The sequence below is a fragment of the Pogoniulus pusillus genome, chromosome 8 (assembly GCF_015220805.1).
Source record: "Pogoniulus pusillus isolate bPogPus1 chromosome 8, bPogPus1.pri, whole genome shotgun sequence".
Taxonomy (NCBI): domain Eukaryota; kingdom Metazoa; phylum Chordata; class Aves; order Piciformes; family Lybiidae; genus Pogoniulus; species Pogoniulus pusillus.
In genome coordinates this window covers 13,058,838-13,086,378 of record NC_087271.1, presented here as the reverse complement: position 1 = coordinate 13,086,378, position 27,541 = coordinate 13,058,838, and the positions used below count along the sequence as shown (strand labels likewise).

General features: G+C 44.4%; 1 protein-coding gene across 3 annotated transcripts; it reads right to left on the bottom strand.

Moving 5' to 3' along the window:
- Positions 1–443: 443 nt before the first annotated feature.
- Positions 444–27,541, bottom strand: ALG14 (ALG14 UDP-N-acetylglucosaminyltransferase subunit). Of its 3 annotated transcripts, none has more exons than XM_064147298.1 (4): positions 27,274–27,541; positions 24,570–24,721; positions 18,874–18,996; positions 444–810 (listed from the first exon to the last, which is right to left on the bottom strand). In XM_064147298.1, exons 1-4 carry the CDS (start codon positions 27,275–27,277, stop codon positions 580–582), a joined length of 510 nt encoding a protein of 169 aa, XP_064003368.1. In that variant the 5' UTR covers positions 27,278–27,541; the 3' UTR covers positions 444–579. The 3 variants fall into 3 exon arrangements, with proteins under 3 accessions (XP_064003368.1, XP_064003366.1, XP_064003367.1); XM_064147296.1 differs by lacking the exon at positions 27,274–27,541 and adding an exon at positions 26,726–26,948; XM_064147297.1 differs by lacking the exons at positions 18,874–18,996; positions 27,274–27,541 and adding an exon at positions 26,726–26,985.

Sequence of the window (27,541 nt, the reverse complement as noted above, 5' to 3'; positions counted from 1 at the left end):
TAGCTCAAGAAACAAGCAGCAATTTTCACAAGGTGCACTACAAATGATAAGGACACCTCTGACGAGCCCAGAAGAACAATTATAATGGTTTAATGCTCTAGGGGTTTTGGAAGCCTGTGGAATACAAACTGTCATGAGGCCAACTTAATATAACTGTTTCCTTTATTCTCTAAGGATTCACCAGGGGCTTCACTGCTAGGACACAAGAAATAAAGTCTGTTGTACCAGAACAAGACTTCGTTTCTTACAATTTAGAAAACCACACAAAGTTTCCTTACAGGAAATGTTACATTCGTTCAAATCCCCATATTTATTTGTAGACAAAAAATGCCATTCAGATAGCAGAAAAACTAGATGCAAAGAGAGTGAGCATAGACCTAAGGCCATTGTGGACTACTGGTGAGCAGACCTGCAGGGTGAATAAATACAGCTACACTATAATGTACTTCAATGCGGGCATGTTTTTATTATTGTCTCAATTTCCAGAACCAGCCTGATTTCTTCACAGAAGTCAGCAGAAATAAATTACTGGGCGAATGCACCTCTGCAGTCAGGAGCTTGCAGCACTGTCCTCTGTTGTTACACTACTCGACCAAGATATACCGACCTGGGGTATTTTTCCTTTAGCTCAGGCCACTGAACGATGAAATAATCTGACAAGTAGTAAAGAATCTTTCCAGACAAGGATAAAGTTTCCACACGGCAGATGCTCTCCACATACACAATGACTGCTCTCTTCATTCTGAGAAGGCCAAGAAGGAGAGCAGATATACAGACAGGAACACATGTTCCTGGCCCATTGCACAATATCTGAAAGAGAGGAAACATTTTTGAAAAGTAAAACATGAGTAAAGAATTAGAAACGGCAAAAAGGGAGAAGGGGAACAGGACAAATGAAACTCATTGCTTCAAAGTGGCTGCCAAAAAAGATCATCTTTCCTTACACATAAAGGACAGGGAGAAGAGCTCTGAGGTGGCACAGGAAGCAGAATGCCTTGACTCATGAGTATGCAAGTGAACCAGCTGCAATCTTGGTCAGAGCTTGTATCAGTTATGAGATTTGTGCACAGATTAAAGCATAATAAGGCCAGAGAAGTTTAATTAGGGTTGCTAAACCTGGGATCCAGTTATAAACCTCCTCAACTTTGGCTTAAGTCAGCAAACACTTCAGGAGTTCAGCAAAAATGTGCTGATCAATTAGGACCTTTATCAGAAGGTGCTGACACCTGTGACTGGATTGTTATTCTTTTTTCTTTTTCTTTTTCTTCTCATTTTAATAAATGCTACTCCGTTGAAACAAGTATATCATAGGAAGGCTTTCTGCCAACACAGGGCACCTTCTGGTAGCAGAGGATCTCAAATTCACTTGTCAATTTTAACATTATAAGAAAGTTGTGTTGCTGTTTTAGACATTGGTAAACTGAAAACCAGACTGCTTCAAAGAATTAAACCAAGGTATGTTAGGCACTCTACCTGGGTACCAAAGCTGACTTTTGGCAAGGGATGTCTCACTAAACTTTATGACCATGTATCAGCACTTTTCTGCACAGCTAGGGTAACATGGAAATAAAGAGTTGTTTCATAAAATCATGACCCTATATCCCATAAACTCTTATTTTTGTGTTCCAAGTTCAGTAGCTTGTGAAAGATATTAATACTGGGGGAAAGAGGAGAGAATATCAGAGCTTCTCTTTCAGGGCTGGAGCAACGATCTCAGAATGTTTCTTTCCCTGCTCCATAGCAAGATCTCACTGATAAAGTGGCTAATGATAGTAACACCTTGGCCTCAGTCAAAAGCTGCAGCAGCAGCTTCAGTGCTGCCGAGCTTCAAATTCTCTCACCTATAAACCTTCCTGTGCCTTTAAGATGGCCTCAGAAACCCAGCTTGGGGTTATGATGACCATACTGCAGCGCTTTCTTATCAGAACCAACAGACTGTAATACTGTATGCAAGACTGTTCCGATGTGATGATGATGTGAAGTGAGCTATTTATTCCTGCCAGACTTGCTGATGTGTTCTGACCATTTCCCAACAAGCCACAAGCTGTGTGCTGTTTGAGCCTTGAAACGCTGGGGTGCCAACAGCCATAGGCACCTGTGGACCAAAACTGCAGAGGTGCAGTTAGACAGCTAAGAAGCAAAAAAGCTACATTCACAGAATGCCAGGTTGGAAGGGACCTCAAGGATCATCTGGTCCAACCTTTCTAGGTAATGGTAGAGTTGAAATGAGATGGCTTAGGACCCTGTCAAGCTGAATCTTAAAACTGACCAAATGAACAAATCAACTTTACACACTAGATTTTTAAAATCAGAGTAACATGTTATGGTTTCAAACTTCCTGCTGAACTGATTTCAAGTAAATCCATGCTGGACTTTATTATCTCCTCTACAGTCTATTTTTTACCCATTCTGCTTGGCAAACAAAGAAATAAACCAGCCACACTACCTTTTCATGTTCACAAGATCACAGGATGTTAGGGGTTGAAGGAGACCTTCACAGATCTTCCAGTCCAAGCCCCTTGCCAGAGCAGGACCAGAGAATCTAGTGCAGGTCACACAGGAACACATCCATCTCTCCAGAGGAGACTCCACAACCTCTCTGGGGAGCCTGTTCCAGTGCTCTGGGACCCCAACAGTCAAGAAGTTCTTCCTCATGTTGAGGTGGAATGTCCTGTGCTGCAGTTTCCATCCACTGCTCTTGTCAGAATCACAGACTTAACCAGGTTGGAAAAGACCCTGGAGATTGCTGAGTCCAACTTAATCACCTTCTAATTAACTAAACCATGGCACTAAGTGCCTCATCCAGGCTCCTCTTAAATACCTCCAGGGACAGTGACTCCACTACCCTCCTGGGCAGCCCATTCCAATGCCAATCACTCTTGCTGTGAAGAACTTCTTCCTAACATCCAGCCTGAACCTGCCCTGGCACAGCTTGAGACTGTGTCCTCTTGTTCTGTCCCTGGGTACCTGGCAGAAGAGACCAATCCCACCTGGCTACAACCTCCCTTCAGGTAGCTGTAAAGAGCAATGAGGTCTGCCCTGAGCCTTCTCTTCTCCAAGCTGAACACCTTCAGCTCCCTCAGCCTCTCCTCACAGGGCTGTGCTCCACCCCCCTCACCAGCCTTGGTGCCCTCCTCTGGACATGTTCAAGCACCTCAACATCTTTCTTAAACTGAGGAGCCCAGAACTGGGCACAGTACTCAAGGTGTGGCCTAACCAGTGCTGAGTACAGGGGCAGAAGGACTTCCCTGGTCCTGCTGGCCACACTATTCCTGATACAGGCCAGGATGCCATTGGCCTTCTTGCCCACCTGGGCACACTGCTGGCTCATGTTCAGATGCCAACCAGTACTCCTAAGATGCCTCTCTGCCTGGCTGCTCTCCAGCCACTCTGTCCCCTGACTGTAGTGCTGCGTGGGGTTGTTGTGGTCCAAGTGCAGAACCTGACACTTGGACTTGTTAAAACTCCTGGCATTGGACTGCACCCATTTATCCAAAGGAATTTTTCCATACCTGTGAACTAAACCACACATTTTGCCCTGTTGCTCAGTAAGTTTCATTAGTTCACACTGATGTTGATTGTGCTGCTGGTACATTACTACTGAGACCTAAATTAATGCCCTAGCAGTGTTTCTGCTGCAAAATCTGGTTTGTTTCAGATGAGTGCATAATGAGCAAGAGTCTACAAAAAGTTATTTCCTACTATTTTTGTTGAGTTGAATATTCAGTCAGACTACTGATTTCAGATTAAAAGTTCTCCTTTATGTGGAGAGATAAAAATGTGCACCTGGAATAGAAATATTGTCTCCTCTTCACTGCTCCCCAAACCTTTTTCCCAAGTGCACTACAGTCCTTTCCTCAGTGTCTTCCATTTATTTCTCTGTACTCTTCCTAGCCTCCAGAGATGTTTCCCACCCACCTGCTCTTCCTTGGCTTTCTTTGTGATCTCTGATATTCATCTCCCTGTGCATCTCTATTCCCCCCTATCCTCCTCCTAGACTTGTACTGTCTCTAGTCTGCTCTTCTAGCTTCCATCTACTATGAAAGCTTAACCCAAAGGTCTAAAGCAAGAAGTGAAGTCTGCTGCTTTCCACACTCTGACATAGAAAATGAACAATTTGATTAGGCTGACATTCCAACATTCTCCTCAGCTCAGGAGCTGAGAGTTGTAAAAGAGGCTTTATACAAAACTGAATTGCTACAGTCATGGTCTCTATCAAGCCACTGATACACTTCATCCTCTCTCCTCCCTTCATGAATCTTGGCTAGTGGCTCAATTCAGTTTGGTGTTTGGTATGCTTGTGCTTAGAGGCACACACAGAGACAAACGCTAGAATGAATTCCAGGCTAACTACTCACAGAAGATCATGCAATGAAATAACAGTGAATAGGTTTATTTGTGAATGTCTGTGTAGTTCTGAAGGCCATACTGCGTTGCTGTTAGTACTTTGCTAAGGTGCAAAGCAGAAAAGCAATAATCAAAATTAAAATCATAGTAAGATACCTTTACTATATCCAAGTTTTGAAAGCATGCACTAATGTATACCTTCTGCTGACTTTTGTAACTTGTAAGCTGCTTCTCAGACGTTCTCAGACGCCCTTGGATAAATGGAAAAGTACTTGCATGCAGAGAAAGAGGACACAGAAAATGATGGTTTAGACACCTTTAATATACCATGATCTGATCATGACTCCTGCCCTCCGATCTTTCCCCTTCCACATGGACTGCTGCAAACAAGGCCAAGCAGATGTGGCCTGACAGGAACTCTGCATGCAAAATTCCTATAAAATACTCCACAGATGTTGCTTATCTAAAATGCTTGGATTTAGGAAGTGTCTGCTCAAAGAGACTCTGTAATAAACCTGCCGAAGCCAACAGCTAAATAGATCCCTACCTGAATGTGCGGTCATGATCTGTAAGTCAGAGCTATTGATCAATCTTTCTGGTGATTATAAAATAACCTTCAGCTAACCTTTGGTGTATGTCTAAGGCATACTCTATCTACCACTGCTGCAGCTGCGCTTGGGTTGGAGTGACAGTTCCCCTCCAGAAATCTGCTCTGACCAGTCCTACTTTCTCCCTCTCACACTATCAATGGGAAGGGAGACCAGCATTCCTGCTGCTTGGAATCCAGTGCCATACACACATTGAGGGACACAGAGGAAAATTCTGAGAAAATAAGTATGCACATTATAAAGAGGAAACCTTGTGGAACTTCTCATTTAGAAATGCTGCTCTCAAGCCCCTGTCATCATTGGAACTTGTTGATAGAAAGGAACTGGATAATCTACAGCCTTCCTTACACTTGTGAGAGAAGACAAGTTGTCCTGCTACTGAATTTTAAAACACCATTCAAAAGTAAATTCTGGACAATGACTGATGTCTTCCAGCTTGAAAAGATCAAGGTTTTTGTTTTTTTTCCTTCAGCAGAATGCAAGTATCTCTCAGAGAATCCAGTTGCAATCATTAGCATGCTGTGGTGAAGCAGCAGCAGGGCAAGAAGGGACCAGAGCCTCTCCAAGGTCAACCAGCTGTTCAGGGTGTTTCCTAATACCTATTGACTTTACCTACAAGGCTTCCTGCAGAGTATTTGCATTGCATGAGATATGTCTGTAAAGATCTCCCAGTTTGTTTAGTTCAGCTTTCCTTGGTGATACAGCAGGATTCCAGAAGCCAGTACTGCAGGTCTCTCTATACCATTTACTTTAACCTCTAATGCAAAGAAATGTCCAGCTGTTACATTGGCCCACTGGCTGCAGAGCTCTAGCCTAAACCCTACACACCAAAATTCCCTATCTTTTCAATGCTTCTGTCTTTCAGACAGCACAATAAACTGAGCAATCTGTATATTAATGGAGATTTACAAGTAAAGGATCACAATAGAACATTTATTCTTAGCAACTCTGTCTCTAAATCTAATTTCACATTAATCACTTTCATACAAAAATATAATAGCTCTTGCCTTTCTGTTTCAGATATTTTCTCCAACTGCTGAAAGGAGGCAAGCTAAGCCAGCATTCTGGCACGTTGGGAACACTGGCACTTGGCGCTGCTGCTGATAAAAGCTCCTTTAGAGCTGGTGAATGCACCACTGTAGCAGAGTGACATTTACCAGCTCAAACACTGGAAGTGTAGCTCACAGCTTCACTGGCTTTGAATGTCAGGTCGCTGGTCAAAACAAAGATGAGTGAAGCAGAAAACGGGCAGTTTCTCTCATCACTATGTAAACATGCACTCGCTGCATGTCTGCAACCAACCTGAGTGCTGCCCACCTGCCCACATGACAGCAGTCAAAGGGAGGACAACAGGAACTCAGGATATAAAGCAAAAAACTAATGTGATAATTTCTTTGCATGAGAAACTGACAGCACCTGCTGCTCTATCCTGAACCACTTTCACAGAGATTGGCCTTTGCCACCTGGACTAGAACCTAAAAACTGCCCAGCTTTCTGAGGTTGGGCAAGTTTGTGATGTGGGAATGCTCACTGCTGCTGAGGGGGATGCACACGTGTGAACTGTGCTGCTCGCCAGCTGCACAGCTACCTCCTGGAGCATCGTTTAGGCCACTCCTCAGGCCTTGTTATTCCTGGTGCTGCTGCTTTCTCCACAGTGCTAAACAAATGGAGGAAAGGGAACACGTGGTGACGGAGAATCACTAAAAGGGGCAAAACCAACTGGAGTGACACCAAACTGACCCAAGCTAGGTTAACGGCATGATTTCTTTATACTGATGGAAGTGAACAGAGCTGCTTTTTAACGATATAGGGGGGAAAAAGGTATTTTCTGTGTGGGCTTGGTAACAGTAAGTTGTTTGTGTTGTTGCTGTGCTGCTAAAATGCAGCTTTTGCCGATGTGGCTATTTAATGTTTGGGAAGAAATGTTCAGCCTGTTAAGGTATCAGAAGTTATCTCTGAGGTTTGTCAGAAAAGCCATGGAAATTTGAACAGCTCTTCCTGCTATTTTAAGGAAGGCAAGAGAAAAGGAGAGGACTTTTTAAAAAGGCATGAAAGAGAGGAAGTGAGAAATCAATTTGAATCACAATCGAAAAGCAGTTAGTACTCTCACAGAAGGGACTTAAGAAAAAAGCTTGCCTGTTTCCAGAGAAGATTTAATTAACCAAAAGAGCCCCAAACAAATCCCTTAACTCCCCTATCAAGAAAAAGGAGAAGCATAAATCAGTCTCACTCATCTCTAGTGAACAGTGAAGACAATCTACAGATCTGACAGAACTCCTCAGCCAAACGTATTGTTGGCAGAAAGCTCCTTGATGTGGATCATATTTAACAGGTTTCTACCTTGCTAGGCAAAGCAAATTCTGGCATTGGAATGAGTTTTTCAAGGCTGGCAAGGAAATATATCAACTGGAGAAAGCATCTGGAGATATTGTGATCGGTGTGTTTTTAGATACTTGATTTTCATTGCACGTCCTTAGCTGATGATAAGATACTGAAATGCTGAGTTGTTATGCAAGCTGGACTTTAATAACAAAACAAAACAAAAAGTGTCACAGCAAGTTACAATACATGGAAACTTTACAAAAAACAGCTTCGAGAAATTCCAGAAACAACGGAAGAAAAAATAATAATCCTTTCACAAACACAGCAGAAGTAACAATAAACACAATTCAATAGCATACAAACGCAGAAAACTGACAGTTCCTTCATGGAACTAGAAATCTGACTGCTAGGATAACCTGAGAGACCTTTCAGAAATAAGGGAAACGTAGCATAGGATGATTCCAGTGCCAGGGAAACTGAACAGTCACATTCAGTGGAAGCTGAGTAGAGGTCCTTGGAGACTGAAAGGCATCAAGCACCAACAAAAAAACACTGTAGGAACATACTCAGATTTATGTAGGGCTAATTTTGGACTCCTACATCCACAGAATCACCGAATACTCTGGGTTGGAAGGAACTATGAAAGGTCTTCCAGTCCAACTCCCTCTGCACTCAGCAGGGACACTCACAATTAGGTCAGGTTGCCCAGAGCCCTGTCCAGTCTCATCTTGAATATATCCAGGAATGGGGCCACAAACACCTCCTTGGGCAACCTGTTCAGCACCCTCATGGTGCAGAACTTGCTCCTAACATCCAATCTACACCTGCTCTGCTCTAGTTTGAAGTCACGGCCCTCATCCTGTCCCTGCTGTCCCTCTGCAGCCTTCTTCTAATCCCCTACAGGTACTGGTTTTAGTTCTCCCCAGAGCCTTCTCTTCTCCAGGCTGAACACCCCCAGCTCTCTCAGCCTGTGTTCACAGCAGAACTGCTCTAACCCCCTGAGCATTTTTGTGAATCTCCTCTGGATCCTCTCCATCAGGTCCATGTCCTTCTTGTACTGTGGGCTCCAGAGCTGGATGCGGTACTCCAGGTGAGGTTTCAGCAGAGCAAAGTAGCAGAATCCCCTCTCTTCACCTCTGGCCCTGCTGCTTTCTAATGCATCAGGTAGGAGCTCAGGGTTTTGACATTTTGGGATTTTGTTGTCCTTTATGATTTCAGGGTGGATTAGACATATTTTTGTTTGTATGCTGTTTGGTTTTGGGATTTTCTGGTTTGTTGTTTTTTTTGATGGGGAGAGGTTGGTTGTTTTTGTGGCACAAGAGAGAATCTGCAATGAATTATTTTTTTATTCTGTCATGCAGATTACAGTATCCTGCCAGGTCATCAACCCTTGCTTGTTTTTAATATCTTACTGGTTTAAAAATTTTGCACTCATGCCCTGAAAAGTGAACTGTTTTTCTTTCACCTATAGAAGTTCTGAGCCTAACCACAAAGGCAGTTCTAATCTGGATTCTTGGTCTCAGTTGTTCCCACTTCCTGCCTCATTCCCAGGGAAATGGTTTCACTGAATGCTCAGTGAACAGCCCCCAGATCTGTGGGAAACACAACTGCAAGCACCACAGCCCTGCAGTTGTGTGACCTGCTTTGTTAACACTGGAGATGCTCTAATTGTAAAGCATCTAAGCTTAAAGATACTCCAACAAAAGCATCTGTGAACAGATCTCTCTCATGTTAATGGAAACTACAGTGAACTACATAGTAACTTTCATTGTTACCCTATGAGCTCACAACCAAGGTGCAAGCCTGGACAGTCAAGAAACCTAGGTCATACTCAGCAGCAGGACTTCTTTATGCCATACCCATTGTCTGCTTTAACACAAGGAAAACAAGCAATCCTTTTCTCCTCACAAAGGATGCATCGAAATTCCTGTAGATCCTTCTCAGTGAAGATCTCCAGGTAGGGAGAGTATTGTTTTTATTGGCCTGTGTTTTGATTCAGCAGCATACTCAAAGATTTTGAGGCAAAATGCAGACATCATTTTCTTTTGAATGGAATTATTCTTTCTTTAATAGTAGGCCATTGGGAATCAATTTCTGCTAGTAACTGCAGCAAAAATGGTTCCTTACTTCACAAATAGCTCTAGAAGTTGTCAGGAGATAGGTTGTTCTCCTACATAAAAGTAATTCAGTTATGATCTAGGAAATAGAAATTTGTTTGGCAATCACGAAAACAAGAGGCTGATGTTGATAGGGAGTGCTCCTGTTATAGCTTTTGCTAGTCTGAAAATTCAAGTTTTGAGTCTGGGAAAAGCAGCTTAGATTTTTTTTTAAGGGTTAAAGCTCCCCCCTACAAGAACCTTTTCTAACTACTCCTTATTACTGTTATTTGTGGGGAGAAAGAAAAATTTCAAGCTCTTTTTGAACAATGTAAAGGTCATTAAACTACCTAGTGGTTTATTATTCCCTTTTTGAAGAATAAAAATCTTACCCACTTCCCTCCACACTCCGCATATAAGAACTGTTTGCAGTTTGAACCTACCTGTGCAATGCAGGCCAGAACTAAACAATCCAGATGTGCATTCTGATGTAAATTGGGTACTTAAGGTAGAATCTAATTCTACCTGGGTACACGTCTATCTTCTACTGTCTAAATCACCTGAATCATCAAGGGTGAAAAAAGACAGTTCCAGTGTTGTATAGCAACAGCTTGTGCTCAGGCTGCTCAACAGACATAGCTTGCAGTCTTGCTAAGGAAAACATCTCTAGTCCTGTTCTGTGCATCATTCCTGCTGTTACTATCACACAACACACAGAGAAGAGGTGGTCCATAACCACAATAAATAAAATCAGTGCATGCCAGTGTGGATGAGAAGAGAGAGAACAAGGACTTAAATTAGCTCACTGTGTGGCTGGGTTCCTGACATGCATTACTCTTTTTCTGAGTATTATTTTCATCACAGAATGATAGGCACTGGGAAGCATCACCAACTCCCTTATTCCCCCAGCTCTCACTTTGTAAAATCTTGGAGAGACAAAAATCCTGCCTAGTGGATTTTTGTTTTATGGGAGAAAAGGAGATTTTCCACAAACCCATTAGGACTAGACTTAACAACAAGATTTGACTGTAACAGCACTAGGCACTGTCATTTTTGCCTTCTGAGCAGCAGCCTGATCCAAAATTACCAGCTCAGTGTCCTCAGGAGCAAGAGACAAGTCAAGAGTCGCCTTTGATGTGATCAGGATCAGCATCCACATGCAAAGTAGGGAGGGGAAGCTCCTTCTCACCCCAGAGTTCAGGAGTTCAGCTGTGCATGTGGCTATCTGACACTGCCAAGACTTAAACAGCTCAGGTCAGTTTTTGAATGTTCCTAGAGGTTTTACTGGTGGAAAGATACACTGGGGTCACAAAGAGCCTCAGAAGCTTGGCAATGGTTTAGTGAGGAAAGTTTGAGAATCTAGATTTGGATGCATAAAGAAATATGCAGGCTTGACTGATTTTTTTGTTGTTACTATGACTATTATTATACTACTTTTATGAAGTTAACCTTAGACACCCTACTTAACTGCCCTGTATTTCAGGCCCATCATGGGTATTAAAAGGCCTTGATATGGCATTTTTCATCCATACCTGTGACATAAGCATTTGTAAGCAGAAGGGGACATGTGAGCTCAGCACAATCCCAGCCTAGCTGCCAAATGTAGAATGAGAATTATAGAACCAATCAAATGAAAATAACAATAAATGACATAATAAAGAATGTGAAGAGGATTACTCATGCTCAAGACGGTGGGAATATTATTGTTATTAAAACATGAAATTAACATCCAGACTGTCAGCCTGACCAACCAAATGTCTTCATCTCTGCCAGAAGTTTGCATGAAGAAATAGTGGCACCAATAAGCCTTGTGAAAAATGGTGAGAGAAGGACAGAACTTTGAAAGAGAGCAAGATGACCAAGGCAGATTAAGTAACTCCCTACCTGCACTACCATGGAGTGGGTCTGTGGTTCATCTCTGCTGATGCAATAGGAAGTAAAGGAAATGTGACTTTATGTGGATGAAAATGTTTGCTATAGAACTATTCGGTAACAGGCTTTTGCCAGGTAAACGGAACGGTAGTTGCCAAGGCACATCTGCAGCCACAAACACTAGGTACCAGCTGGCTTTCAGCAAGCTAAGTGTTCTGAGTGTCACCTTGTCCCAGGTCTGACCTTCAATAAAGCCTCTTGGTCAGAGTACTATGGGAAATGCCGTCAAAACTTTAAAGCTTGTTAAAAAATAAAGGCTTAACTCCTGATATCAAGTACTGCTTATTATACTAGCCTGCTTTTGCTCAAAATAAGTTGAGAAATTAGATCCAGAGACTGTTAAATATAATCACACATATTACTAACAGTGGCCTAAAAGAAATCTTTCATTGCAAATCTTAACATGTCTTTCACTAGACAAGCATTCAAAGCTTTGAAGTGGTGTATAGAAACATCTCTGAGGATAGCACCTACTCACTGCAGCTGGTATAGCAAGAATCTGCAACAAATACCTGCCTGAAATGTCTTCACAGTGTAAAACTCACAAGTGCTAGCAAACGTGTATCTGCATACCAATGGCCTGGGTCAGTGGTTAGATTTTTAGCAAGACTGTTTACTTGAAAGCATGCTTTTAAAGTCCATGGAAACGTGACCAGGGTGTTCGCCAGGCTCACAGGAAACATGACAGCTGATGAGCTAAGGCTGATCAGTCTTTCGTTGCAACTATGCTTAAATCCAAGCTAAGATGTGAATTCATCTTTATACCTATCCTCTTTCTGAAATGTAGTCTCTATAGGTATGTCCAACTGTCAGTGAAGGAAGCAGCAGAGCTACTACCCTGGCTCTGACCTAACTAGCGTGAACAGCTTTAGATGTTCATCTGTGCTCAAGAGAGGGTAATTTTGGATTCTGGCTGCAGGGCAGCTCTGCACAACATGAAAGGCACAGGGGTGAACAACCACAGAATCACAGTGTTAGGAGTTGAAAGGGACCTCCAAAGCTCATTCAGTCAGAGCAGTGTGCTAGTTTGAAGCAGGCTAGAATGTTTTGGTGAGAAGAACTAGATTACAGGCTGTGGAAAGAAAACAATACTGATGTCCACTTCGCTCACAGTCTTGCTGACAAGCATAGGAACAAGAAACAAAAACATTTGATAATACACACTCGGCACCATTTTCACTCTTTTTGGGCTAACCCACATTGCTTCTTACCCTTTGGCCGAACCTCTATTCTTCCTTGGGACTGGGGTAAGGTTGAGAGGGGTAGGGGGAAGGTGAAGAGGTGATTGAGAGTCCCTTCTGGGGACTCAGGTTTCTGGGAGGGAAGTTGTGTTGCTGTATTACCTTTTTACCTTGTATATTTCTGTCTATAACTGTATATGCTGTAAATATCTGCTTGTATATTGTGCTAGCTGTAAATAAATAGCTTCATTCATATTTCCAGAGCTGGCTGAGTCTAATCTGGGTGATTTCTAAAATGTGAGGGGTGGGGAACACCCAAACCATCACAAGCAGGATCACCTAGAGCAGATGACACAGGAGCACATCCAGGCAGATATTGAGTATCTCCAGAGAGGGAGAATCCACAACCCCCCTGGACAGCCTGTTCCAGGGCTCTGTCATCCTCACAGGGAAAAAAATTTCCTATGTCTCAACTTTCACCATTGCTCCTTGTCCTGTCATTTGGCATCACCCAGCAGAATCTGGCTTCAGCCTCTTGGCTCTCAGCAAAAGGTGCCTCTATACATCTTTATAAACATTTATGAGGTCACCTTTCAGGCTCCTCTCCCAGCAGCACAGCCTCAGCTCCCTCAGGCTCTTCTCCTAAGGAAGATGTTCCACTGCCTCCAGCGTCTTTGTGGCTCTGTGCTGGACTCTCTCAAGCAGTTCCCTGAGGTTCTTCTTGAATTGAGTGGCCCAGAACTGGACACAAAACTCCAGACATGGCCTCACCAGGGCAGAGTAGAGGGGCAGGAGAACCTCTCTTGACCTACTAACCACAGCCCTTCTAATCCACCCCAGGCTGGCATTGGCCTTTTTGGCCACCAGAGCACATTGCTGGCTCATAGTCGACCTCCCATCCACCTGGACCCCCAGATCCTTTTCTCTGCACTGCTCTCCAACAGGTCAGTCCCCAACTTACACTCATTGTGCTAGTTTGAAGCAGGCTAGAATGTTTTGGTGAAAAGAACTAGATAATAGGCTGTGAAATGAAAACAATAGTGATGTCTCCTTCCCTCATCAGTCTCGCTGAGAACTAAGGGAACAAGAAGGGTAAACATTAGATAACATTCTCCATTTTGTTCTCACTCTGCTTTTGGCTTCAGACTGAATTGCATCTCCTTAACCTCACTGCCACTAACCTTGCTCCTTAACCTCTTGGCTGCACCTCTATTCTTTCTCAGGATTGGGGTAAGGTTGAGAGGGGCAGGGGGAGGTGCAGGGATGGTTGAGAGCCCCTCCTGGGGACTCAGGTTTCTGGGAGGGGAGTTGTGTTTCTGTATTGTTTTTACATTGTATATTTCTGTATATAACTGTATATATTGTAAATAGCTGCTTGTATATTGTGCTAGCTGTAAATAAATAGCTTCATTTATATTCCCAGAGCCCGTCTGAGTTAGCTGGGGCATTTCTAAAAGTGGGGGGGGGGGGGCCGATAGAAGCCAAACCACCACACTCATCCATGGTGTTGTTCTTTCCAGGTGCAAGACTCTACACTTGCCCTTGTTGGAGTTCATTAAATTTGAAGACTCATTTTCAGTAACACTGTGAAGTTAAATTTAGATGGCTTAACTTGGTTTTATTTTTGGACTATACAATTTGTATCACCAAATGTCTTAATCTCATGTTCTTACTCTTGTTTACTTTGACTGCTTTGATCTTAGAAGAACAACAGTAGATTAGGCACTGTCAGCCCGGCCTCAAAGTTATAAAGAGTGGGGAAAGCTTCAGTGTACGAAAAGAATGCACCAGATAAGTCTTAATGCTGCATTAGACAAAGTTCTCTTGCTATAAAGTGAGTAGAGGAAACAATGCCAGCACTGATTTTGAGGCTTTCCACAAAGTTCTATCTAATAAAGGCCATGATATAAGGGACAATAACTTACTATTTGTCACAACAGTTTATTAATGTGCTATGAACTTCACGCACTTTGGTCAGGGCACAAAGAATGGAAAATCTTAGCTAGATAATGACCTCTTTTTATATAGCTTACTGTGTGAACACTTCTGTAACAACTCTAGAAGCTTGCTGAGGCTACTCAACAAGTTAGGGGACCAGGCACATGTGATGGGATGTGCAGTCTTAAAAGATTGACAGACTTCTAGAAGCATGATCAGCTGTGCAGGTTTCAGGCTTCCAGAGAGAAGTTTAAAAAGGAGAGACACGTTCAGCTGTTAGCTGCTGAGAAGGGACACAGTGGAGCTTGTTGTACTTCTTGGGCAAATGTAAACCTCTTAGTACAGGCTTCCCATGGGAAGGAGGCTTCAATGTGGTGGAATTACATTTTCTACCTAATTTAACCTAGGTTTTTCCAAACAGTAGTGATCTGAAAATATCTGCTCATCTTAGGCTCTCCGGAGCACCAAGAGAGTGGGAACTGCTGAGAAATGTCCCAGAACAGCAGCTTAGTGCTAAGGGCCCTGGCTGCAGTCTGCTGATGAATGGAGCTTTAGGCAGCACTTCTGCATAAACTCTAGGGGAAGTTTAATTGCATTAAAGGACAGCAAATCACTGACCTAATTCCATAGCCCCTCTATGTCTGAAAAAAGGGACTGGGTCAGGCTCTGTACAGCCTTCTGCTGTGTGGTGCATGCATATCCTGTGAAATCAAGCTGAATTTCAAGTATGCTAGGTTGAGATGCCTGGGACATAATCACAGCCCAACTGAAGGGCTAGATCACCTGAAGGTTTGGTTTCAGGACTGGCAAAATGGTCCAGAAACAAGGACAATTGCTCAGTAAGCATCAGAACTGAAGACCTGCTTCCCCTGAATTTGTACCTATGGACTTCAAGCATATTATAGGAAGGCAACTGATGAATGGGTTCAAGAGCTCTTCTAGGGGAAGGAAGGTGCAGGCAGCAGGCTGGCACAGACCTTGGTGTCCTAGAATCTCAGGCCTCTGCACAGGAAGCCTGTTTAAGGTCACCATTTTGAAAGAAATACCCAGTATATGCAAGACACTCTCACACCTCTGTCCAACTCTTGGTATAGATGCACAAGCTGAACATCACTGCTGACATCTTAATTTTGTAAACTGGTTTAGTATCTCAAAGAGGACTTCATTTTGCAGAGCCTGAACATTCGTAACTCAGAAAAGGGCCTACTGAAGATGATCTCAACTTGAACAACTAAGTTAAATTTTACATTTCTTGAATTCCCTAGGGGACCATTTCAAGTGTGGGTCAAGTCCTGCAAGAGAGCAAAGGTCTCCTGGAAGCTGTTCAGTTCTTTGTGAACTCACTGTCTTGAAGGGGATTTAGATGAAACTGCTTTCTCATGCAAAGTAGACTAAGCAGCTGTACCAGAAGATCAATGTGAGATAAAATAGGGAGGGATACGGTGCTCATGTAAATAAGCACAGAGATAGTAACTCCTGTTGCTCTTTCCCCTTTACAGCTATTTCAGCTCCAAAGAAATGTCAGCTTAAGCCTATGTGCTCCAAACATTTCTTTTGTGCACCTTTCAGGCTCCCTTTGCAGTATTTCTCATACTGCATTCCTTGAAAATGGAAACATTCCTGCTTTTCTCTAGCTTCTGGGTGTTTGGAAACCAGCTCAGTCATTTCCTTCAACACCTACATATTTCTGACAAGCTCAGTATGTGCAGATTTGGGGATTGCTCATGGACATACCATTTAGAAGCAATTCACAGAACCACAGAGTTGTCAGGGCTGGAAGGGACCTCGAGGATCATCCAGTTTCAACCCCCCCTGCCATAGGCAGGGACATCTCACACTAGGTCAGGTTGCCCACGGCCACATCCAGCCTAGCCTTAAAACCATCCAGGGATGAGGCTTCCACCACCTCCCTGGGCAACCTGTGCACCAGTGTCTCACCATCCTCCTGCTGAAGAACTTCTTCCTAACATCCAATCTAAATCTGCCTTCCTCTAGTTTGGATCCATCCCCCCCAGACCTATCACTACCCAACACCCCAAAAAGTCCCTCCTCAGCTTTCTTGTAACCCTTTTCTTCAGGGCTGCTCTCAGCCCAGTCCCTGCCCAGCCTATACTGGTGCTACCTTCCATGACACCAGAATTGCCCCAACCCAGCTGCAGAACCTTGCACTCGGTCTTGTTGACCCTCATGAGGTTGGTATGGGCCCACGTCTCCAGCCTGCCCAGGTCCCTCTAGATGGATCCCTTCCTTCCAGCCTGTCAGCTGCACCACACAGCTTAATGTTGTCAGTGAACTTGCTGAGGGTTGTCTCTCCCTCCTTCAGTCAAACGATCAGTTGGTGCCTGGACTGGAGACGCAGAGCATTTGTAAACTCTGATGTTGCAAAACATGAAGTGTGATGTAATACTCTGCTTACTTCTAAACTCAGAAGCTGATTTCTGTGCCAAAATGCTACAGAAGAGTCCTGTAAATGCCAGCATTTGTCCTACCCTTTCTAGTTTTTCAAACTACCAACTGCTACATTTTGCCAAGAGTAGAGGAATCTGCAATTCACCACAAAGATTTTATTCTAACAGCAATTAAATATTACCAGTTGCTTCCAACGTCACACAATCCTTTTACCTGCAATGTGAGGCATTTTAATCTCTGAATCACTCTCCTGTGTTTTAAAATCTTTATGGCTCTTTGGCTTGGTTTACAGAGTTCTTAACCCAAGACATGCACGCAAGCAGCATGCAAGAACCTTCACATGGCATATGACTTATAGCCCCTAACACCAGAGGGGCTGCAGCTAGTGGCAGTACCAGCTGCTATTATGGCACCTGGCAAACAAACACCTGGAAACTCTCTCCTCTCCCATGCTTCTCTAAGCATGGGCAAGGACTGTTTGAATAGCTTTTCCGGTAGTGGTTCCCTTGAACACTACAAAGGGTTTAAAGGCCTTGTTAAAATAGGTCCTTAGTTTTAGAAGAACAAGTGTTTTCAAAAGTCTTAGGCTTCTGACACCTAATTACAGTTTATCAACTCCAACACCCTTCCTAAGGGTAATAATGTAAATAATCCTATAATGTAATAACATAAACAATCCCATTGCCACTCCAAATTCCTGTAAAATCCTGCTATTCTCCTCTGAGTGTCCTGTTGACACATTAGGTAACATATTAAGCTACACAGCAAGATCTCCCAGGCAACTTCTTTCACGATTCCAAGTGCTTTCTGAAAAGCATGCACATAACTGAAACCAGCAGTGCAGCAAAATGATTCCTAAATATTTGTTAATCAAGTTTTCTCTAAGATGTCCATTTCCTGAAAATACCCCTCTGCTATTCCCCCTTTACCTCCCCAAATTAAAGTAATTGTAAAAAGATTAGAATCACAGAATGGTGATTCTTGGAAGGGACCTCCAGAGGTCATCCAGTCTAATCCTTTCTGCAGTCAGCAGGGACATCTTCAACTAGATCAGGTTGCCCACAGCCCTATTCAGCCTCACCTTGGATATCTCCTGGGATGGGGCCACACCCACCTCCCTGGGCAACCGGTTCCACTGTTCCAGTACCCTTATGGTGCAGAACTTGTTCCTCATATCCAATCTAAATCAACTAGTTTGAAGCCGTTGCCCTCGTTCTGTCCTTGCAGGGCTTTGTAAATAGTCTCTCTGTGGCCTTCTTGTAGCCCTTTCAGGTACTGGCAGGTTGCTATTAGATCTCCCCAGAGCCTTCTCTTCTCCAGGCTGAATACCACCAGCTCCCTCAGGCTGCCCTCATAGCAGAGCTGCTCCAATCCCCTGATCATTTTTGTGGCCTCCTCTGAACTCTTTCCATCAGGTCCATGTTCTTCCCGTGTTGAGGGCTCCAGAGCTGGGCACAGTACTGCAGATGAGGTCTTAGCAGAGCAGAGTACAGTGGCAGAATCCCCTCATTCAATCACCTCCTTTCTCCCAACTTTATCTTAAATTTTCAGCATAGACTTGAAAAACAAGAACTGCAAAAAGCACTTTTGTTGCTCTGCACGCTACATTACTTTGAAAACTCCAGCATGCAGGTAGCTTTTGATACTGCCTGTTCCACACTGGTCATACCACTTCAGCAGTCCAACAGGACAAACAGGCTTTCAGGCACACTTTGTGCTGTTGCAGTCCTGAAGAGAAGATTATCAAGAAACTGCAACCTTGTTTATGCTAGCTCTACCACTGACACACTCTCTGATGTTACTGGCAAACTCTGAGAGGGTAAGCTGCTATTTGCTACTTTAGATCACCAGCAGGACAAGCCCTTCTCTCTTTATTGTTCTATCACTGCTCTTATCTTTAGCTTTCATTTTACATTCAAAAACACTTTCCCTGTGAACCATAAATCTAAGCATAAGTATGAGATGCAGCACACAATGTCCTGTTATCCCAACTGCTTTTATTATACAAGTTCTCAGTAAGTTAAAATCTAATTTACCTACCAAATCTGGTTTCAGTCTGTAGGTCAAAGGAAAAGAGTAAAGTATGGAGTACAGGGTTGTTCCTACTGAGGACATCCAAGGCTGTCTAACCTCACGGCTTCTGGGAATGCGATCAAGGGTGAACTGAAAAAGAGCATGAGAAACCCAACTGTTAGTTTTCTAAGAATGCTGTTGCTCCTTCTATAGAGCTATTGGAGTTGTCTTTGCCAAGCTTTTGTTTCAAAATCTATTTTGGAAATGTCTCAGTACGAAACCTCTTCTTAAATGTCTTATTCAGCATTGTGCTTAGTGTTCCTGGCAATAAAGTATAACTAAATACTAGAACTACATATATATATAAAATACCTTCTCATGTTACTTAAAAACATTCCTAACTGAGTAGCTCAGCCAGAGCAGCTTCCCTCGCTGTCCCTTGGCCTGGTGCCCCACCCGGTGGTCACACAGATACAAGGCTAGGTCTGACTAGGCACAGCCCAAACATGTTGACTCTTTTCCATCTCTTGCTTAACTTCTTCACGAAGTAATAACTTTTCTCAGTTCGTGTTCCCTGTAAGTGAGCTTGCAAATGGCACCAAGCTGCATGGCTGTGTCCATCTGCTAGAGAGTAGGGAGGCTTTGCAGCAGGACTTGGATGGGTCAGACCCTTGGGTCAAGGCTGACTGTATGAAGTTCCACAAGGCCAAGTGCCAGGTCCTGCACCTGGATCACAACCACCCCATGGGGAGCTACAGACCTGGGGATGTGTGGTTGGAAAGCTGCAATTATGAGGGGGACCTGGCAATGCAGGTTAACAGTCACCAAACATGAGCCAGCAGTGCCCAGGTAGCCAAGAATGCCAATGGCATCCTGGCTAGGGTTAGAAACAGTTATGTTCCTGTTTCCTCAAAAGCATTACAACATAGAATCACAGAATGGTAGGGGTTGAAAGACTGGAGATCACAGAACACATCCTGTTAGAAGAGCCCTCCAAGCTCATCCAGCCCAACCTTCCGCCCAGCACTGCAGTCAACACGAAACCATGTCCTAAGCACCAGCTCCACAGGCTGCTCCAGGGATGGTGACTGCAGCACTGCCCTGGGCAGGTCATTCCAATGGCTGAGAACCCTCTCTGGGAAGAAATATTGCCTAGCATCCAGCCTGAATCTGTCCTGGGGCAGCCTGGAACCATTTCTTCTGCTCCTGTCCCTTGCCACCAAGGAGCAGAGGCTGCCTCTCCTCGCTCAAACCTCCCTCCAGGGAGCTGTAGAGAGCAATGAGGTCTGCCTTCAGCCTCCTCTTCTCCAGCCTGAACAGCCCCAGTTCCCTCAGACGGTCCTCCTTAATAGAAGTTACAAATTGGTGGTTTTATTTGCAGATGTTGAAATCTAGACTGCATTAGTCTGATAACAGAAAATGGAAAAATAAACATTCCCCCTGCTCCTCATTCAGCAGGATTCTGGTTATTATTGCCTCTCTGTCTCTTAAAGCTTTGGAAAAGTTTAGGTGATAAAAGAAAATTCCCACAAGTGGTGTTTTGACCTTTGCATAGTATTCAGTTGTGGTGGTTTGGGTGTTACCTATCCCCCACACACTTTGGAAATCACCCAGACTAGACTCAGCCGGCTCTGGAAGTTGAATGAAGCTAGCACAATATACAAGCAGATATTTACAGTATATACAGTTATAGACAGAAATATACAAGGTAAAAGGTAACACAGAAACACAACTCCTCTCCCAGAAACCTGAGTCCCCAGAAGGGGCTCCCAACTGCCCTTCCACTTTCTCCCACCCCTCTACCTTACCCCAGACATTGCCTTTTGCCCCAAGGAAGAATGGAGGGTCGTCCAGGGCGGGTAGGAAGCAAGTGGATTAATCAGAGAGACTAAAAGTGAGGTTAGAGAGAAATGCAGCTCAAAGCCCAGGCTGTGCCTGAATGCCTTATCTATGTTTATACTCTTGTTCTTATACATCTCAGCAAGCCTAAGAGTGAAGTAGACATCACTGCTGTTTCCCTTTCACAGCCTGTAATCTAATTCTTCTCACCAAAACATTTTAGCTAGCTTCAAACTAGCACATCAGTTCTGCAAGAAATACTTCTGTGATAAGGTAGTTGTAGACAGATCAGGTCTGAGGAACTATTCAGGTGCTCCTTTCACAATAAGAATGACATTAAACAGTACTTGCCAAAAAAACTGCATGTGATTTGCTTCACGATAAAAACTCAGCAACTTTACAGAATTGCAGAAGCATTCACGTTGGAAAAGCCTCTCAAGATCACTGACTCAAACCATTATCCCTACTCTACAGGGTTCACCCTAAACTAAATTCCCAAGCACCACATCCAAACAACCTTTAAACACAGCCAGAGCTGGTGATTCCACCACCTCCCTGGGCAGCACATTCCAGTGCCTGACTACTCTTGCTGGGAAAAAATTCTTCCTACCGTCCAGTCTAAACCTGCCCTGAAGCAGATTATGGCCATTGCCTCACTGTGAGAAGAGACCAGCACCAACCTCTCCACAACATCCTTTCAGGTAGCTGGAGAGCCATGAGTTCTCCTCTCAGCTTCCTCTTCTCCAAACAAACCAGCCCCAGTTCCTTCATAACCACCAGATTTATTCTTAGGGCCCTTCCCCAGCTTCCTTGCCCTCCTCTGCATTGGCTCCCGCACCTAGACATCTCTCTTGTTTTGAGGTGCCCAAAACCAAACACAAGACTCAAGGTATGGCCTCACCAGAGCTGTGTCCAAGGGGACAATCACCTCCCTGCTCCTGCTGGACACAGCATTTCTAATCCCAGCCAGGATGCCTTTTGCTTTCTTGACCAGCTGGGCACACTGCTGGCTTACCCTCAGCTGCTTGTCAATTAGAACCCTCAGGTCCCTTTCTGCTGACAGTTTTCCAGACATACTGCCCCAAGCAAAATTTGGCTCAGGGGCCCTAAACAATATCAAAAATAGAAATTTACTTGTAGAACTCAAGTAAAGATCAAGTTGAGTTTATCTGCACTCTCTAAACAAATGTGCTTTAACCTTTGCACATCAGTGTCTACACATCAGGACTTCAGTCCATATACCAACTAATACTTAAATATGAAGCTGACAAACAAAGCTGGATTTTTTTTTTGTTGTTTGTTTCAAAGCCAGATGCTTCTGCAGTCCCAGTCTCTTGTCTTACTGAGTACTGTTAGTACTCCAAAGGTACCTCCTGCACAGTATGCCTGATACCAGAAGCAGACAAATTGCTCCTCTATCTTCTATCATGTCACATTGTTCATTGCATTTGTTTTCCCCTTATATCTTTAGTGGAACCAGAAACCTTCTGCTATTTGAAGACAAGTGTTTCCAAACTGGCCAGTCTATAACTTTTGACTGTGTATTGCAATTTCAAAACCAGTAATAGAGTCCTTTACTTAAAGTTGCTGTTTTGCAAGCATGCAAGGAAAAGCTGGTAGGAAACCACCACTGCTGTGAAGTATAATATCTTCAACTGAATGTACTGCAAAAAAAAATGCTGGGAAATAAACTGGGCTTATGTAGTTCTTTTTTACATTTGAAGAACAAGATTTCATAGTGTGATACCTCTCATGTGGTCAGATGAGCATCATGTCAAGTTAACCTGGTTACTCATCTCAGACATGACAAATTGGGGTAAAAGATCCAATGAAGAATTCATGTTCTTCCACCAAAGCTGTCTTTCTGCTGCTAATGCAGGGTGTCAGGAGCTGAAGCAAGTTCTCTTCAGCAACAGAGAACAAAAGCAATTAACAGCAGGAACAGAGACTCTTTGTAGAAGGGATTCCAGGGTTTGTTTGTTTGCTTTTTCTCAAAATATTTAGTGGGTAGAGGTGCAGATGTTCTGCTTCTTGTAAGCAAGATGCTCATTCTGGCTTCCTCTCCTTCTCCCTGAATACTGTAGTGTTTAGAACTGGGTGAGATCACAGATCAGAAAGAAATATTTGTGGGTTTTAACACTGTATTTGTTCAGTTAGTACACTCCTTCCCCTCTTAAGTCATTACTGCAACCTGAAAAAGTGTACTTCCATGACAAGATGAGGAAGGGAATGACTACATGTTGAAGCATTCAGACTCTTCCCCTTTCAGTTATCCAAAGCTGCAAGAAGCTACTAACACACTTTCGAATGCTTGATGATCTCCAGCATCCCCAGTGCCACAGCACATACTGCTTGAAAGCACAGTCTCAAAGTTAGCAAATGATGTTATAGGCACCTGACCTTACTTTCCAAAATTTATCCTCTATTTTAACTGCAAATATTTTTGTTCAGTAGAAGAAGAATGGTCAAAAGAAAATAAGCATCTGTTATACAGACAGTAAACTCAGATGCAGTCAAAAATGTTTTTCTGCCTTTCAATGTTAAAGGAAAATATAACTGTTAGTAGTTGGAAGGGATAGGAAAGGGAAGCAAGCAGCTTAGCAAAACTACATGAACCAGTGAAAAATACATACCAAGTATTTTTAGGAAATATAACAATTTAGGATTGGACATTTTTCAGATAAGAGAGTATAACTCTGTGAATGAGTAATTACTGAACCAGGTTTCTCTGAACAGGAAGTGCCTCTGGTCACTTCACTCAGCTTTCATCCTTAGTGCATGAGAGAATGCCAGGCTCAGTTTTAAACTAAGTCATCTCACTTGCCACAGCAGCTGGTGGTAGGCAAGTAACCTTCAGCTTCCAAGGTGAAAGCGGGGTAAGCAAACTTAGTGTCACTCCTGAGGGAGCCTGTTGCTGAACTTAACAGAAGTTGTTTTACATGGAAAGAGTCTATTTTGAAAGTCACTGTTACTAAGTCCTACAATCTTGTATACCAGTAGTGCCGCTGGACAGAATCACAAGGCTGGAAGAGACCTCAAGGATCATCCAGTTCCAATCCCCCTGCCATGGGCAGGGACATCTCATATTAGGTCAGGTTGCTCACAGCCACATCCAGCCTGGCCTTAAAAACATTCAGGGATGGAGATGTCAACACCACCCTGGGCAACCTGTGCCAGTGTTTCATCACCCTCATGGTGAAGAACTTCTTAATGTCTAATCTCAATCTGCCCTCCTCTAGATTGGATCCATTCCCCCCAGTCCTACCCCAGTCACTACCTGACACCCTAAAAAGTCCCTCGCCAGCTTCCTTGTAGGCCCCCTACAAGAGTCAAGAGAGGTGGCAAGCTTACAGAGAATCTCTGAAAAACCAAGAAAAGATTTCTCAGTTGTTAAGAAAATTAAGACACATGGATTTGCTACTGTAACTTGGATGGGTAGCTGATTTACAGGATGAAAATATTTCTTTTCAGCATGCTTTTCATCAGCAAGGGATAGCCTTCTTTGTGCAGCCACCTTCAATACAATCATGTTTCCTCATTGCCTTAAACAGATGAAGATGCTGACTGGAGCTGAAGACCATTTTAAGAGACAGTAAGACAGTAGTGAAAATCAGCAGCAAGAACAGCACCTGACAATTTTAGGTATGTTTTCTTCACATTTTTAGTGTACGTCTGGTACAGCATTAATGAATAGTTTTACTGCATCTTGTGTTTCTAAAAGTATGTAGAGAAAGGCATCTTTAGCTAAACTTTAGCGCAAATGATTATCAACATGTAGAAAATAAAAAGCAGCTGCTGATCTTAAACATATAATTTTAAAGCATCCCTTCCAAATTCTCTTGAAATAGAATGTCATGTTAAGACTATAAGAGCTAATGAGTCACCTGGGAATTGGAGAATGTTTCAGCCTTTTTTTGTTCAAAAGAACAGATTTTAGCTTCACTCATCTCATCTGAGTCTGCAAAAACATAATGCCTTGGAGAATATGAATCTGACAAGCAGCTAAGTAACCTCAAGATTTCTGTTGTGTGTCCACCTGTAAAAACAAAATAAATTGCAGTCAGCATATGGAAAAAATACTAGCTTCCAATTTCTTCAGGAGAAATTTTCACATTTCCTCTTAAAACTGAGTAGATGATCCAGTTAAAGGGTGTTTGAGACTGTTTAAATAACATGGCAATTCATCTCCCATTGAAGTGGAAGTTTTTCAGCTAAATGGGATTGAACCAGGATCACGGAAGAGTGTTTTGACATCTGTGTTTTGACATCCTGCACGTGGGGCAGACACTGGGCAGAGCATTATACTAGAGCTCATACTCAAGATCTGTATGATGATGCAGCAGTCAAAATGAAGCTAGATGGGATCCAGCTCAGAGCTGTGATGTGAAAACAAACTTCCCAGTGTTCCCTACAGCCTGCAACACCAGGTTCTGAGTCTGTACTATCCCAGCTCAGAACACTGAAACCAGGCAGCAGCAGCTTGACTCTGCAGCTGTGGCAGCATAGAAACTGAGTGCTGACTAAAGAAACAGTCCAGCTGCAGCCAAGGGCTTTAACCATTGCCCTTCTAATTGCAGGGTCACTTTGTTCAGGTAGCTAAGTTGGCACTATAGTGGAAAGAGGCTATACTTATTGTGTTTTGGAGGAGCATGACACCATTTTTCTCAACTGTTTTTCCTGAACCAGAGTTACAAGAACACCAGGAATTGGAGCCAGCTCACCTTTTATCTGTTGGGCTGGATCAGCTTGGCACCAAACTGCACTTTGAGCTATGGGCATAAGTGTCTACTAGACAAAACTAGAAGTGGGTAGATTCAGATTGGATGTTAGCAATTAGTTCTTCACCATGAGAGTGGTGAGAGACTGGAACAGATTGCCCAGGGAGGTGGCGGAAGCCTCTCCCTACCCCCCAATTTGGTACATTACTACCAAATGCCAGTTATGTAAGGTCTGTACCAATGGATGGGAAGTCTTGCCCTGAACTTCCATCAATATTTTTCTGTCAGAACACCAAGCAGCTGCTCAGGCCTGTTTTGCATAGGTTTTAGTCAATATTATATGTTAATGTCTTTGGTGAAACGCATGTGCCATCAGAAGGAAAGCTTCAGAACCCAGACCGTTAAGAATCACAGTCATAATCAACCAGGTTGGAAGAGACCTCCAAGATCATCCAGTCCAACCTAGCACCCAGCCCTAGCCAATCAACTAAACCATGGCACTATGTGCTTCATCTGGCCTTTTCTTGAATACCTCCAGGGACGGTGCCTCCACCACCTCCCTGGGCAGCCCATTCCAATGCCAATCACTCTCTCTGGCAACAACTTCCTCCTAACATCCAGCCTGTACTTCCCCCGGCACAACTTGAGACTGTGTCCCCTTGTTCTGTTGCTGGTTGCCTGGCAGAAGAGACCAACCCCAACTGGCTACAGCCTCCCTTCAGGTAGTTGTAGACAGCAATGAGGTCACTCCCGGGCCTCCTCCAGGCTACACAATCCCAGCTCCCACAGCCTCTCCTGACAGGGCTGTGCTCCAGGCCCTTCACCAGCTTCGTCACCCTTCTCTGGACACGTTCCAGCACCTCAACGTCTTAAACTGAGGAGCCCAGAGCTGGACACAGTACTCGAAGTGTGGCCTGAACAGCGCTGAGTACAGGGGAAGAATAACCTCCCTTTTCCTACTGGCCACACTGTTTCGGGACGAAAATGGCTCAGATAAAATACGAAGCTTAGCAACTACTCAAATCAAGGGCTAAAAAAAAAAAAATACAGGCGGCGGCCCCAAGGGTTCCCGACCCGGCCTAGGTGATGTCTGGGCATTCTGGTATCGGCTTCCGAGACAGTGCCGCCGCCGGCAGGCCTCACTTCAACCCACTGCTCCCGGGACCGCTACCGCAACTACAACTCTCGGCATGCCCCAGGGCAGACAAGCGAGCGCAGCGCGGGCCTCACGCTGCTTTGCACGCCGGGACTCGTAGTTCCTGAAGGCCGCCGCGGGCGGTCTGCTGCGTAACTCACTGCGGCTGTCAGTAGCCTCTACTCACCGGACCCGGCCACCACCAGGAGGCTGAGGGGAGGCGTCCGCCTGCAGCGGGGCCTCCTCGCTAGGAACGCCAAAGGGACGAGCAGTAAAGAGAGGAGGAGGAGGAGGGGGACGAGAGGAAGTAGAACGTCCATAGCGCGGGCAGAGGCGTGCCGCCGCCCGGCGCGCGGAAGCGGTCAGGTGCGCCGCCCGGCGTATGGAAGCCGGTGAGGCTCACACCACCTCCGCGTTTCAGCTGCTGTTCCAGAGTCGCCGTGCGAGCGCCACGCCGTGACGCCGGCGTAGCGATCCGCAGCGTAGCGGGCCGGGCTGAGTCTTGGTATGGGGGCGAGCAGCAGGCGCTGAGCGGCCGCAGGCGGTTGGGCCGTGCTGGGGCAGCGGCGCAGGCCCGGTTCTCGTCGCGGGTGGACGGAGGCCGCCATCGGAGCGGGGCCCCGCAATCGCCCGTGAGAGTGTGATGCTCGCAGGAGGTAATAAAGTGTGAGAGGCTTCATAACGGCCAAGAGGCTATGTATTTACCCGTTGTGTGTGACGAGAGCTGGCACTTACCCATCAGAACAGCAGAAACTGGTTTCCACCGCTTCAGCTACTAACCAGCGGTGTTCCCGGAGCTCCGTGGCATCCCGTGTCGCAGCTTGCCTGCTAGTGTAATGAAGTACCGATGCTCTCAGCACCGCGTCCTGAGCTGGACCGCCGCACCCCGAGCCTGCCTTTCCTGCATGGGCTGCAGTCAGCCGAAAATAGATCTAACTGCTTCAATTAATTTGCACATTAAAAAATGCACACAGTAGTCATACAGCTCTGCTCACATTTAAGG

Excerpts from the sequence above, each read along its gene's own strand:
- ALG14 (XM_064147296.1), bottom strand. The coding sequence starts at position 26,858 with ATGGACGTTCTACTTCCTCTCGTCCCCCTCCTCCTCCTCCTCTCTTTA. Across the intron at positions 24,722-26,725 it reads CCTGGTGGTGGCCGGGTCCG|GTGGACACACAACAGAAATC; the intron begins GTGAGTAGAGGC and ends TTGTTTTTACAG. Across the intron at positions 18,997-24,569 it reads AAACATTCTCCAATTCCCAG|TTCACCCTTGATCGCATTCC; the intron begins GTGACTCATTAG and ends GCTCTTTTTCAG.